Source organism: Rhagoletis pomonella, unplaced genomic scaffold, assembly GCF_013731165.1.
Source record: "Rhagoletis pomonella isolate Grant_MI unplaced genomic scaffold, Rhpom_1.0 Rhpom_scaffold_01245, whole genome shotgun sequence".
Taxonomy (NCBI): Eukaryota; Metazoa; Arthropoda; class Insecta; order Diptera; family Tephritidae; genus Rhagoletis; species Rhagoletis pomonella.
The window spans coordinates 3,102-18,231 of record NW_023459799.1 but is presented as its reverse complement, the minus strand read 5'-3'; the positions used below and the strand labels follow the sequence as shown (position 1 = coordinate 18,231).

General features: G+C 40.5%; 1 protein-coding gene across 1 annotated transcript in view; it reads right to left on the bottom strand.

Annotated features, from left to right (window-relative positions):
• Window positions 1-14,496, bottom strand: part of LOC118752125 — a 28,898-nt gene extending 14,402 nt beyond the window's left edge. Inside the window, exon 1 of the mRNA XM_036486972.1 lies at window positions 14,261-14,496. Within this exon, the coding sequence (XP_036342865.1) occupies window positions 14,261-14,324 (64 nt within the window). The 5' untranslated portion in view covers window positions 14,325-14,496. The remainder of the gene's footprint in view (window positions 1-14,260) is intronic.
• Between the last annotated feature and the right edge of the window lie 634 nt (window positions 14,497-15,130).

The following is a 15,130-nucleotide window of genomic DNA, read 5'->3' as shown; positions in this document are numbered from 1 at the left end:
AAAAGCCATTCCCAAAATCAGCAGCAGAAGTTCTTGGTAAATGCGATGAATATGCTTTTCCATTGATTAACAAACTTCTCCACATTCTGATCATACTTCCAGCTAGTAACGTTACTTCCGAAAGAAGTTTTTCAACCCTTCGCCGGTTAAAAACATGGTTGCGTAGTACCATGAATGAAGAAGGACTGATAGGTCTAGCACTTTTACACATACACTTAGATATTGAAATTGACACTGAAGGATAATAGAAAGATTCGTAAAAGGAAAGCGCAAAATTGAATTTGAAATTTAAATTATTACAATAAAAGTTCTGAATAAGTTGTTAAGCTACTTAATTGCTTCATTTGCATGAAAAATAAATTTGGGTTAGATGCCTGCTTGAAACAAAACTTCAGCGAATGGCTAGAGGCGTCGCCTGTGTGTAATTTTTCATACATATATGAGCCCTTCTTACCGTTATATATTTCTTGTATATGTTCGAAGAGCAATCGGTTTTATAAAGGTTTTGTAAGACTTTAATCGTAGACTGTGCTTTTTGTAAAGGTTTTATAATGCTCTTAATAAAGAACATAAATATGTTCTTCTGTTGTCTGCAAACCAAACTTGACAAGGGATGACGGAAATTCGTTCCAAAATAAATCATCATGAATACTCTTTAACCATACCATTCCAGAATTTAGTAGATAACACAGGCCAGCGATGGTATCTCCCTTAAAAAAACGAATTAGAAATTTTGATAGGTACTAGGTAATAAGCTACGAAAAAACAAATAAAAAATTCCATCACTTAAATTTTCCGATAAAATTCGTTTTTAATTTTCTTTAATGTTACAGCATACTACTAGCATTAACTTCGAATTCCCATAAGTCTTTCTGATTTACTGAGGGTTTTATATAAATTTACTCAATTTATAAAGGAGTTAGCATTATAAAACTCTACAACTGCACTATTTTGGACTTTATTACACAAATAGGTTTTATAAGTCTCATTGGATAGAAATTAATGAAAAAAATCAAGTTCGAAAGGCAAAAAAATTAAAGTTTTCGTTTTCTTAATAGAAGCTTTTCCATGGCAGAAACACACTCGGAGGTTTTCCTTTGCCTGCCGGGAAGCGACCGCTGTTAGAAAAAACCTTTTCTAATTTAGATGTTGCTCGGGCCACGGATCGAACCAGGTCCTACGAAGTGGTAGTACGCACCTTTAACCAATCAGTTCATAAAATTACGTTCAGAAAAGATACCGAAAAAATTAGACAAAGTCCTGAAAGTGCTATTCAATTGACATTTAATTTCCTAAAAAAATTTTGTTTCGTATGACATTTCTCATGAAATGCTTAGTCAGTGTCAGACCAAAGGCTCTACTCAAGGTGCCTTATAAAACATTTAAATATTTAATGAACTCATTTTGTAGACTACTATTCTTATAGTACAACATATAATTTACAACTAACTATAGATCAACAGTTTACACTACTAAGTTCCGCCCGTTGGAGCCCTTTTGGTCTTATAAGAGTTTAATAGACTATTTTATAGAGCAAAATTAAAGAATATTTGCTCTTCAGTTTTGCGCAAGTAAACCATTATAAAACTCTTATAAAACTTTTGTGTTATCCGGCTGCACACCGGCTGTCTGAAGTCGGCTTTTTATGGACGGGAGAGAGAAGGGAGTATAATTTTACCTCGGCGATTTCAGACCGAGAAAATTGCGGTATTACCTATTTATGTAGCTTTAAGCTGGTTTCTTCGTCTGAAAAGCCTGGAGTATTTTTGCACAGCATTTCATCATAAGTGGGCGGGGTCACGCCCCTTTTCCAAAAATTTCATAATGATATTATTTTGTACCAAAATTCTACTTCAAATACTATTTTCAATAATTTGAATCAAATATTTACTGAAATATCATAGATATTGCATTTTTTGAAAATACCGTTATATGACAAGGGGGTTAAAGTCCGATTTCGACCATTTTCAACCGACCTACTTTGGATAAATAAAAATAACAATAATAATAATAATAGATTGGCGCTTACACATATGTTAGTGTTTGGAGGAAGTTCTCCTCCGACTTGTGGCGTGCGTGCCATTGCCTGCCGAAGGACGACCGCTGTGAAGAGAAACCCTCTTTTCTATATTTTTTGCGATGTTGCTTTGACCAGGGTTTGAACCCAGCCGCTGCGGAGTGGAAGCGCGCACTGCTTACCACTACACCACAGCGGCCGACAAAGATTAGTTCATTCCCACGACAGCCGGCTCTACGTACCGGAATGACTCGGATTTTACCCGACCAAGGGCTGTTGTTTCGGTGATCTAACCCCGTTTAGGTCGGCGAAGTATCTCAGAAGTTGTTCGTCCATAGGGCTGCATTCGCTTCGTTTTCTTCTACTCAGGGCTGGCATCGAGTCAAACCCAGGGCCCGAAACCTACACCTGCGGTATATGCCGGAGACGACTAAACCACAACTCCACCTCAGTAAAGTGCAATGCTTGGAGTCACCTCAGAGTCTGCTCAGGACTACGGACACATCGGCAGTGGACCAAGTCGTTTGTGGCCTCCTGCTGCTCAAACAGAGCAGCCTCCACGGCTAACCCCAGCCCACCTGAGCAGTCCCACACAAACACCACAGCACAACAACATAACAACACAATAGACCACACCACAACCGCGACAGACCACAGAACGCACACAACCGCACCACCATCCACACGCCGCCGCCAACAACTCTTGGTTCCTCCTACAATCTGCACGGTATGTCAGACCAGGATATTCCGTAAAGTGACATCAGTCAAGTGCAACACCTGCCTTGTCTGGTGCCACTTTAGGGCATGTTCAGGTCTGCGCTGCATGCGACATTGGACGAGGAACTTCGAGGGCCCGTGTTGCGCAGCACAGTCGCAAACCTCAACCGCAACGCAACCCACGACCACCACAGCGCGGCAGCCACCTCAGCAGCGCATACAGCCAATGGCGTCACGACCACACACATCTCGCACACCCCGCATTACCACACCTCTTCCGAACCACATGAAGCTCCTTCAATTTAACTGCAACGGGCTTCAGAGCAAGATCGAGGAGATAACCGTCTTTATGGGAAGGCATGGTATACTGATAGTTGCGGTCCAAGAGACGAAGTTGCACTGCAATTCAATATTGTTGAATTGTGCCGGGTGCAACCGTCGATATCGCGAGCGAGATAATAGGGGGGCTTAGCGTTTATCATGCACCACACCGTGCAATATCGTCTTATCGAAGCAGACATCGACTGCAGGGATACCACCCTAGAATGTCAGGGCATTGCTATCCGGTCGCGCGATGTTGAGCTCGAAATATTCAACGTATACATACCCCCTGTCACCTGCTGCCCGGAAGGATATCACCCTGATATAGGTGCGCTCCTCAGAGGTGAAAACCGAATGGTAGTAGGTGACTTTAATGCGCACCACGATCTTTGGCACTCAAGCCTGTCAAACGATCGATTTGGATGAGCAGATAGACGATTCGACATTCTGCACAATGAACGACGACGCACCCACCAGGATTATGGGCAACTGCTGCAGCTCGCCAGACATAACAATAGTCAGCGCTGTTATGATAAACAGCATATCATGGCGACCTATGCTGACCTTGGCATCAGACCATCTGCCCATAGTCATCTCGATCGATAAACCAACCGCCTTTGCTTCCGCGGAGCACCGAACATATCTCAACTTCTCCAAATTGGAAAGGCTTCGCAGAATTTACTGAAAACACCTTCGCTGCTCTCCCCACACCAACCGACGTTCACCTTGGTGAACGTAAGTTCCGCAGGGCTGTCACTCTTGCTGCAGCCCGCTTCGTACCGGCAGGATGCATCATGGACCCACGTCCAAATTTCTGTTCTGTTCTAGCCGATGAGCGTGACAGCCTTCGTCAGACCGATCCCGGAGATCCCCGTATCAGAGATCTCAACGCGGAGATTCGGCAACTAGTGAACCTACATAAGCGAAAGAAGTAGGAAGAACATCTGAAGACCTGTAACTTCTCCTCTGGTGTGAGTAAGCTTTGGTCAACCGTAAGGTCACTGTCCAATCCGACGAAGCACGACGACAGAGTTGAAATTTCATTCGGCGACCATGCCTCATCGGACCCGGAGCGATGCGCGAGCTACTTTAGTCGGCAGTTCATACTGCATCCTCCGGTGGACAGCACCAAGCGTCGAGTGACCATAAGGCTGCACAAACTGCCAACAAATTGTGCCCCCCTTGCTTTCACTTGCGGTGAAGTGCAGGTGGCCATCGGGAAGGCGAAAGAGTCCAAAGCCATGGGTCCCGACGGAATATGCGTGCTGATGCTGAAAAATTTGGGTCCTGCGGGAGTAGCGTACCTAACGGAGGTCCTCGATTTGTCTATGGCCAGACATCTGGAAGTTGGGGAGAGTGGTCCCACTGCTCAAACCGGGGAAACCTGCCTGATTCGTATCGACCGATAACACTCCTTTCCCCGGTAGCGAAGACACGTGAGGCCCTGCTGCTCCCGTATTTCAGCATCAGCATGGTTTCCGTAAAGTGCACAGTACAGCAACAGCACTTAACGCCATAAACACTCAGATAACTCGTGGCCTTAACCGTAACCGTCCCTGTGAGAGAACGATTCTAGTAGCGTTGGACCTGTCAAAGGCTTTTGACACTGTCAGCGAATCCACACTACTAGAAGATATAGAGGCTTCCTCTCTCCCACAGAGGCTCAAACGGTAGTCGGCAAATTTTCTGAGTGGTCGACACTCGTCGGTAATGTTTAGAGACAGACAAATCGAGCAAACTTGGGAAAATCAAACAGAGGGTTCCACAGGGTGGTGTCCTTTCCCCGCTACTGTTCAACTTTTATATTTCGAAGCTCCTTCAACCACCAGATGGAGTCTCGATTGTCTCTTACGCCGACGATTGCTCGACCATGGCGACTGGGAATGGAATTGATGACCTTTGTTCGAAAGTAAACGGGTATCCTCCGATCTTTCTCGCTTCTTCACTGCAAAGTATCTAGCCCTCTCCCCTACGAAATCCTCTGCGACCTTGTTCACCACCTGGACGAAAGAGGTCAGGCTACCGCTGGGAATTCACGTCGATGATACACCAATTCCGACGGTGAATAACCCCAAAATACTCGGAGTAACATTCGACAGCCTGCTCTCCTTCTCTGCGCACGCAACCGCTATTGTCAACAAAGTACAGAGCCGCAACAAAGTCCTCAAGTCGCTAGCCGGCAGTACCTGGGGCAAAGACAAAGAAACGTTGCTGGCAACATACAAGGCAATAGGCCGGCCGGTTTTAAACTACGCAGAACCAGTGTGGTCGCCGGGGACTAGTAGGACGCAGTGGATGAAGCTACAGACTGAACAGAACACCGCACTCATGATGATGAGTCATCCGAACACCACCTCCATGACGAGGCGAAAATGCTCCCAATTAGGGAGCATAACATAATGCTCTGCAAGCAGTTTTTGATTGGGAGGCCCAGATGCGGCCACCCAAACAGACAGCTGCTTGCAGAGGAGCCCTCGCCTAGACACGTCAGGAGGCATCTATATGAACTGACGGACGAAGTCCAGAGGTTCATTAAGCAGCCTCTGGACCCGTCAGCATACCCAAAGGCCCTTAACGGCGTTATGTAGACTCTAGACCTGTGAATGCCGTTCTAGGCATATAAACACCGGACATTGACGCGACGGAGCTCCATATGCCTCGGGAGACAAGAACAACAATAGCCCAACTTCGCTCTGGCTACTGCAGCAGGATAAACTCATACCTGAGTAGACTAAATGAGGATGTGCCAAATGAGTGTCTGGCATGTGGAGAGACCCCTCACGACTCGAAATATCTCTTCGCATGCCCGGAAAACCCGGCAACCCTAACGACGTTGTCCCTGTGGACCGACCCCGTAGAGGCTGCACGCTTCTTGGGGCTGCCGTTAGTGGAACTCGACGACAACGACTGAGATATCAACCGATCTGGGCGGGGTTGTTGTAGCCGCTACAAAAACAACAACAACAAAGTTTAGTTTTTATTATGAATTAAATATGGCCGATAGTATCGATATATCGATAGTGTTCATAAGTACTATCGGCAGGTATCGATAGTCACTACTATCGACAGTTTTCAGGGCTGTCAACTATTACAAGCTATGAGGTGCCATATTGGGGATAAAAAAGAGCCAAAATGTGCCAGATAGAAAAATAAAAGTGGCAAAAAAGGTGACATCCTCTTTAATCCTTCCCATCTAGTATATATTTGTGAAAGTATGTATGTATATATGTATGTATGTACCAGGTTTCAGTCTAAACGGACGGACAGAATCGAACAAAATTTTGACAGAGTATTGCCATGGCACCTGGGCCTAGAATAGGGTGAAAAAATTGGGATCTGACAAGGGGGGCATGGCACCTCCCATAGGCGTGCAATTTTTAATCAGGCATAACTTCCAGAACATAAGTCAGATGAACTTGAAACTTGGTATGCAGACATGTCAATGGTAGATGCTTATAGGCGGGTATATATAATAGAGCTTGTAAAAGAGGGTGTGGCACATCCCATAGGCATGCAAGTTTTTATCAGCTATAACTTCGCAACCATAAGTGCCTCGAACTTGAATTTTAATATGCAGACATATCAATGGTAGGTGCTTATAGGAGGGTATATATAAACGAGTTTGGAATTTTTTATCAGGTATAACCTCGGAGCCATAAGTCGCACGAACATGAAATTTGGTATGCAGGTATAGCTATGGTATGTGTTCATAAAAAGATAAATATAAATGAGTTTGTAAAAGATGGCATGGCAAATCACATAGGCGTGGAAATTTTTATCAGCTATAACTTCAAAACCATAAGTCACATGATATTTAAATTTGGTATGCAGATATATCTAGGTGCTTATATTAAGGTGTATATGAATGAGTTTATAAAAGGGGGCGTAGCACACCCATAGGCGTGGAATTTTTAATCGGCCATTAATTGGGAACCATAAGTCACATGAACTTGAAACTTGGTATTCAGACATAGGTATCTATGGGAGGTGTTCAGAGTAAAGTATATATAAATGAGTTTGAAAAAGGGGGATATACATATATGTATTCATCTATTAGATAACTCGGATATTTTAAACTGTGTGTTTTTTTTTTAACCTTACCGTCTTTAGATTATTTTGAAATGGAAAGATTAAATCGTTTTTTAATCCCGCGATGCTGTTAAACGAAAAAGTTTCATTCATAATGAATAAACCGAATTAAGCATTCTACCAGAAAATTGCAGCTATACTAAACCAGCTAATCGATTGGGCAGCTAAACGGAATGTACCGTAGTAGAATAATGTTAATTTAGAAATTTGATCGTTACCTTAATCCACCTAATATTAATAATGGAACAAGGTTTGTAGTGCAAGTGATGATCAATATATATTAGTTAAATCACGATAAAGTTAAAAGTATGGCTCATAAGGATGCCTTAATATAAACAAAGAAAATAGTTTGTCTCCTTTAAATTATGCTGAACTGAATATTTGTATTACTGTTTTATATTTTGATTTTTTTTACCCCGAACGACGTCGGGTGCTCTGCTAGTTTAGTAATAAAATAAGAACTACATTTCTAAAACAGAAGTGCAATGCCAAAATAAGATAAACCAGTTGAATAATCTTTAGAAATTAGAAAAGTTTAGTTGAGAAAAAGAAGTACACGCAAAGGATTTCACAAAAATGTATTGAAATATTACTATTTTTCAAAAGTGCCATTTTGGCACTTGTGCCAAATTTAAAAATTTTGTGCTATTTGATATAAAATAGGGCAAAAAATGGCACGGTTTGAGCCAAGTTGGCAGCCGTGATAGTTGTCCATCTCTAATATGTATACAAACTCGTAAGTACTAAAAACATTAGTCGCTTGTAATGAGAAAATCGCCAAACAAACATTTGCGAATCATTCCTGCGGATTTTGCCTCACCCAGATGCGCAATTTATGTTGTTGTTTCGTTTGCACTCGCGCACAAAAGCAGAACAAAACCCAATACAACTAGAGTTTTCTTTGTTTGGGTTTCAATTGTGTTTTGCTCTCTGTAATAACCCTGCAGCAATTCAGATTCTCCCAGGGTTAGCCCTCAGATAGTCCCTATTGTTACCAGCACTAGTCCCTCATAATTCCCCTGCCAATGGTTTCAACTGCCATTTTTAGCATTGGCGTGTCATTGGAAAAGGGCCGGTCCAATCAACACTGACCGTAAGTTAGTCCCAGACTAGTCCAATTTTGCAGTTTTTTTCGTTGGAGTAAAATTTCGTTCTGCACTTCGCAGATGCTTTTTCATAATTCCGAAAAGACTGAAGCCCACCGTCAATAAACTGATTGGGCCTTATCAGTGTGGCTTTAGACCTGGCAAATCCACCATAGACCAGGTATTCACAATACGCCAAATCTTGGAAAAGACCCGCGAGAAAAGGATCGACACTCACCACCTATTTGTCGACTTTAAAGCCGCTTTTGACAGCACTAAAAGGAGTTGCCTATACGTCGCTATGTCTGAATTTGGCATCCCCTCAAAACTCATACGGCTGTGTAAAATGACGTTGAGCAATACCACCAGCTCCGTCAGAATTGGAAAAGACCTCTCCGAGCCGTTCGCCACAAAACGGGGTTTCAGACAGGGCGACTCCCTTTCATGTGACTTCTTTAATCTGATGTTGGAGAAGGTAATAAGAGCTGCAGAACTGAACCGCTCAGGAACAATTTACTACAAGAGCGTGCAATTGCTGGCTTATGCCGATGACATCGACATCATCGGTAACAAAAACCGCGAAGTCTGTTCTGCCTTTTCCAAGTTGGATAGGGAAGCAAAGCGCATGGGTCTGGTGGTAAACGAGGACAAGACGAAGTATCTCCTGTCATCAAACAAACAGTCAGCACATTCGCGCCTTGGCACCCACGTCACTGTTGACAGTTGCAATTTCGAGAAAGTAGAGAATTTCGTTTACTTGGGAACCAGCATTAACACCGATAATAATGTCAGCATTGAAATCCAACGTAGAATCACTCTTGCCAACAAGTGCTACTTTGGACTGAGTAGGCAATTCAGGAGTAAAGTCCTCTCTCGACGTACGAAAACCACGCTCTATAAGTCACTCATCATGCCCGTGCTGGTATATGGCGCAGAAGCATGGACAATGACAACATCCGATGAGGCGGCTCTTGGGGTGTTTGAGAGAAAGATTTTGCGGAAGATTTACGGTCCTTTACGCGTTGGCGACGGCGAGTACCGCAGACGATGGAACGATGAGCTGTATGAGTTTTACAACGATGTGGACATAGTGCAGCGAATTAAAATACAGCGGCTCCGCTGGCTTGGTCATGTCGTTCGAATGGACACCGACGCTCCAGCTCTGAAAGTATTCAACTCGGAACCCGCTGGTGGTAGCAGAGGAAGAGGGAGGCCCCCACTGCGATGGAAAGATCAGGTGGAGAAGGACTTGGCTTCACTTGGCGTTTCCAATTGGCGTCAGTTGGCACAGAGGAGAAACGACTGGCGTGCTTTGCTGAACTCGGCCAAAATCGCTTAGGCGGTTACAGCGCCAAAAAAAGAAGAAGAAGAAACACAAAAAAAAAAAAATTTTATCATTTTATAACCATGTTGCTTCTGACGGCATTTGAACCAGGACCCTCCTGATAGATGTGGGATACTATCGATATTACTATCTATAGTATCGATAGTTAAAAACTGTCGCCTGTTTTTGAAAACTATCGATGTCGGTTTTAGCGTAACTTCTCTCTTCTTTACATCTCTTAACATTACGTCAATTTTTTTTCTCCAAGAAAATTAACAATACAGTCGGCAAAAAAAATTTGTTTGTTATTGGAATTTTTAGCAACTATAAGCTTATACTGAGTTATAGTAAAATTCAATAGGCTATAAAACCGCTTACACAAAATTTTTATAGAAATTCCAATTAAAAAACTTGAAATTTTAATGATTTGGTATGTTCTTATTTTTGTACAACTTTTATAAAAAATTAGTAGACACTAAACAAACAAAAAAATTGTCAAAACTGCTAAAAATGTTGTGCTATTATTTTGACCAGTACTTTATTCGTTTTCTTATAATATGGTAAAATGTTAATAATTTCCTTTGTCCGGATTTTGATATGCGCCTCCGCATTTGATCTCAGTTGAACTTTTATAAGTATGAGTTGTCAATTTAAACGAATAGCTTTTGTTTTGTAGTATTAGAAATGTATTATTATAGCTAATTTCTCTTCTTTGCACTTCAAAAGGGACAAACAAAATCCGAATTTAATTTTTCCATATAAAAAATAAATTCAGATTTTGCCTGTCGCTATTCAAGTGGATGCAAGTGTATGTATATAAGTATACATAATTCAGACGCACAAAAAATTTAAATTCAATACCTCTCACGACGATAGTACTATCGATACTATCGATGTTTTCAACTATCGTTTCGAAAACTATCAAGTGGCGGTACTATCGATAGTATCCCAGCTCTACCTCCTGAAAGCTAACAAATAGTGGCAAGCATCTCTGCGCACTGAGCTACAGCCACGCATGTAAATATGTGTTCAAAGGTTCACTTAGCATCAAGGCGATTAGGACATTTACAGGGTGGTGTTCTTTAATTTTTTTTATTGAATTGCAAGACAACACCACCCTGTCACTGACAAACTGTACTTTTCGTCTCTCTAGGCCGGTTCCTTGGGGACTGGTCGAAGGCTGACATTTTCGATGCAAGCAAATGTCCAATTCTGACCAGTCAAATTTTAACCAGTGAAGTACTAGTCCTTAACGGAAAATGGGCCGCCTTATTGCTGCAGGGAAGTGAACCGAAACTAAACAATACGATTCATTTCGTTTATTTTGGAACTTTGCGTGCAGGTGATGTTGCGGCGACATCAGAAGGCATCCGGTCGGTGTCCGCAGTGCCGTGTTTTGGCAAGTCTGTAGCTTCATCCACTGCATCCTATAAGTTCCCGGCGAGCACACAGGTGCTGCATAGTTCAGAACCGGCCGGCCAAATGCCTTTTACGTTGCCAACAACATTTCTTTGTCTTTGCCATAGGTACTGCCGGCTAGCGACTTGACCTTATTGCGGCTTTGTACTTTATACTTTATTTACAATGCGGTTGTTTGCGCCGAGACGGAGAGCAGACTGTCGAATGTAACTCCGAAGGGTTTCGGGTTATTATTATTGCAAAGTCAGAATTAACATTCGTGATGGCAGGTGAGTAAGTCCCGGATGGGTTTTAGTAGTTTTTGTAAAATTGCAGTTAGAGGGTATTGAATATAAGCCATCGATATGTGGTTTTCTTAATTATTAAATTTTAAATTGCAACGCCTAATTACGTGCAATTTACTGATAAATATCATTTTTTTTAATTGAAAAAAATAATAATTTTATGTTCATTCCCTTTATAAATTTTCAAAAGGCAAAATGAAATCAAGGATCGATTCTTTATGCGCCTTTTCCATCCCTAGTGGTTATTTTAAAAACTAACTTTATTTGAAAACAAGTAGGAAAGTCTAAGTTCGGGCGGAGCCGAACAATTAAATACCCGGCGCAAGTATTACATATATGCTACCGCTGCAGGGTAAGCCGGGTTGTAACAATTTTGAGTAAATTAGCGTCCTTAAATTTCGAAATATTGAAGATTCAAGCATTTCTGAAATTTACCGTTATATGAAAAGCGGCCGTACTTTAGTCCGATTTCAATAATTTTCAACGTTTTGCTTCTATGTGGCAAGACAATAACCACACCGAATTTCGTACAAATTGGTAGAACAGTTACCGAGATAGATACATATATGGGACGGATGGTATTGAAAATGGGCAAACTCGGACAATAACGATGCCTACCTCCAATATAACGGTAGCCACGCCCATTTATGGTTACATGTGTATATCTTGGTAATCGCTGCACCAATTTCCTCCAAACTTGGCACAGTTGTTGGCCTTGGTATAACATACGAAATGGAAGAAAATTTTAAAAAGCGGAAAATAACCACGCCCACATCCCATTTAAAGAAATACGAAATCCTCGATAAATCAGTAAATATTAAAGCTAATTTATTCAAAATGATGGCTGCAACAATTCTTTGCCAGGAAATACGTTTATGATAAAATTTTGGAAAATGGACGTGGCACTTATGATCACGTATATGTATCTCGCTAACCGTTCTAGCAATTTGTACCAAACTCGGTATGGTTATTGTGCTTGCCACATAAAAGTAAACCATTGAAAATTGTTGAAATCGGACTAAAATTACGGCCGCTTTTCATATAACGGTAAATTTCAGAAATGCTTGAAATTTCAATATTTTGAAATTTAAGGACGCTAGTTTACTTAAAATTTATACACGCCGGCTTATCATGTAGCGGTAGCTTTCGGAAAGGTGGAAAACATATATATAATACTTGCGCCGGGTATTTAATGTTCGGCTCCGCCCGAACTTAGACTTTCTTACTTGTTTGTATATAATATTGCTGCAACTATATCAGTGCTCAATCTGGTCCTTAAGTCAGTCCTACACATCTTTAAATTACTAAATATACGTTCTACTGAAGCATTAGAAAAGGGCTACATATATTAGTGATGCAGATATAATTTTTTTAATTAGGAAACTTATATGAACCTGAAGAATCTTTTGATTCAAAAACTTTTTCTATAGTTTTCTGGATCTTATGAATATCCTTATGATCGAACAATGCGTGTTCTCTCCATTCGTTACCGAGATTTTGCAAATTCAAATTAAGTTGAAAATATAACGATGGAATGAAAAAAATTATCGATAACATTTTGAATATTTAGCAGCAAATGCAGATATGCTTAAGAGCGAAAAACACCACACAAGCGGCATGACAAACCAAGCGAAATATTCCTTTCCTTAAAGCTATTTATGTTGTGTATGGGGGTGTTTGAAGGTGTGACAAGCCGTTTGAGGAAAATGTGAACAAAAATCAAAATTATCTGATGTTCTGGCCGTCATGTTGACGCTTGATCAATCCGCTTACGTTGTGTATGAAAAATCACCTCATTCGCAACGGAATGAGGACGCGAGAGAGAAAAAACGGAAGAAAACCAAACCCTTTTACATTGTGAACCGGAAGAAAACTAAAATTCTTTGCTTGAACGAGTCGTGTTTGCATGGTGTATGGCGAAATGGGAAAAGTAAGTTTGAAGAATGTTTGACAAGCCACTTGTGTGGTGTATTTCGCTCTTTATAAAACTTCAGAAAGCGTTTTGTTCAAAAATTTGCTGAGCGATTTAACAACTCTCTTGTGTAAAACATGGTTGCATTTGTTATCTGCAAATATATCGAGAGAAAGTTCCTCAAAAATTCCTCAAAATAAAAATCCTCAAAAATACTCAAGCGTACCCGAAATTCCTCACGTTTTGAGGAATTACTCACAAAGTGGCAACACTGTTCTGATCATTTATGTGTACATTTGTCTATATCTATCTCGATTCGTTTAGACTGTTACAAGCAACCGTTATGTGAACGAAGTTATAATACCCTTGTGCATAGGTGCGCTCGGGTATAAAAATAAGCCAAATTGATGCAGGCGTATTTAAATCTGGTGTTTAAATAAAACATAAGCCAGAAAATATTAAAGAAACCCTTTTTTTATAACGGATAGTAATTTTTGCCGATATTCAACCAAACAAATTAAATGATAAATTGCTATTAAAATACTCTTTTTCTTCGAACTGAGAGAAATACCTCGTTTAAGTCGCTTTTGGTTGCGTTTATGTAGACAACATCCGATGATGAAAACATTTAAAAGGACTACCGTTACGCCAGAAACAACGCCTACCAGCAAAAGTAAACCGGAAGTACCCCCTAGGGGCGTTGAAGTGGTAGTCGGTGGTCCACCCAGCGATGAGGCCGGTTGAGAGGGTGGCGGAGCCTCTAAGATATTTTGAACAGTTTACGGAAATAGTTGCAGCAGCGATCCACGGGCAGCAATAAAAATAAGTAAAAAGAAGGTATTACGTTAGGAATTCCCCTAATATCCTTGTAAAGTACATATGAATTTCAGTTAGTTGGTTGTCCTTCTCTTCGTAATTTGTATTACCAAAAGCCTAGAAGTTAAACACATGTGTTCGTCCGGAAAACCTTTAACCTTGGAAGTTCGTTTAATTAATCGTCAAATAACTAGCTTTACCTACATACATTGGTACTTGTAACACTAATAAAAAGTATAAATATACATACATACTATATATTACATGATAGTTTACCTTTAGTTTGTGCTCGTTGTAAATCCGGTAAGTATTTACTGTTACCCAGATCATTGTAGGCCATCACAGAGAATAAGTAGAGTGTGTTTGTTTTTAAACCAGTTATAATCAACTTATGACTGTTTGGCAAACTATCTATATATTTATATTGCTCCCGATTTGCCTCTCTGAAATGGAAATAATAAATATGACATACACTGATTATAATATATTTTTTTTATTCAACAAGCAAAAAACAAAACCGACTTCAATTCTCATATAACAAATGAAGAGTACCGTTATTTTCTTCATGATACAGTGATCGAATTTAAACGAAATTAGTATGGGACCACCTCTGAGGTACCACCTTTCCTTTAAAATGAATTATAGAAATCGGTTGATGTGGTCCAAAGTTATGCGGTAACATACACACACATAAACAAATATATATATTCCGAAGAATTTATAATAGTCTAAGAGCTAGCAACGTTTTCGAGCGTTGGTTGCGTTGACTAGTGTGCATCGTATCTTTACAGTTAAAAATGCAAATTTTTTAAGTCATTTTAGTAAGGCTAATTTTCTTTTCATTGGCTTTAACTAACTTTTAGAAACATAGATTTATTATTGCCAGACATGTCCGTTGTTGCTAACATTGTGCCAGACGTCATTCTTTATTAAAAAAAATTATTATCATTTTAGTAAAGCGCAAAATTTAATATGATGTTGTTTAAGTACTAATGAATCCAAAAATTAATTTGCCAGACATTAATTCGGTTGCTAAAGCAAGATCTAGATCGATTTAAAGCTGAAAAGTATTACACTGGTAGTGAGGGAGATAGTAGCAAAATAGTGAATTTTCATAGGATTCTAGTATGAAAACTGGAAACTATA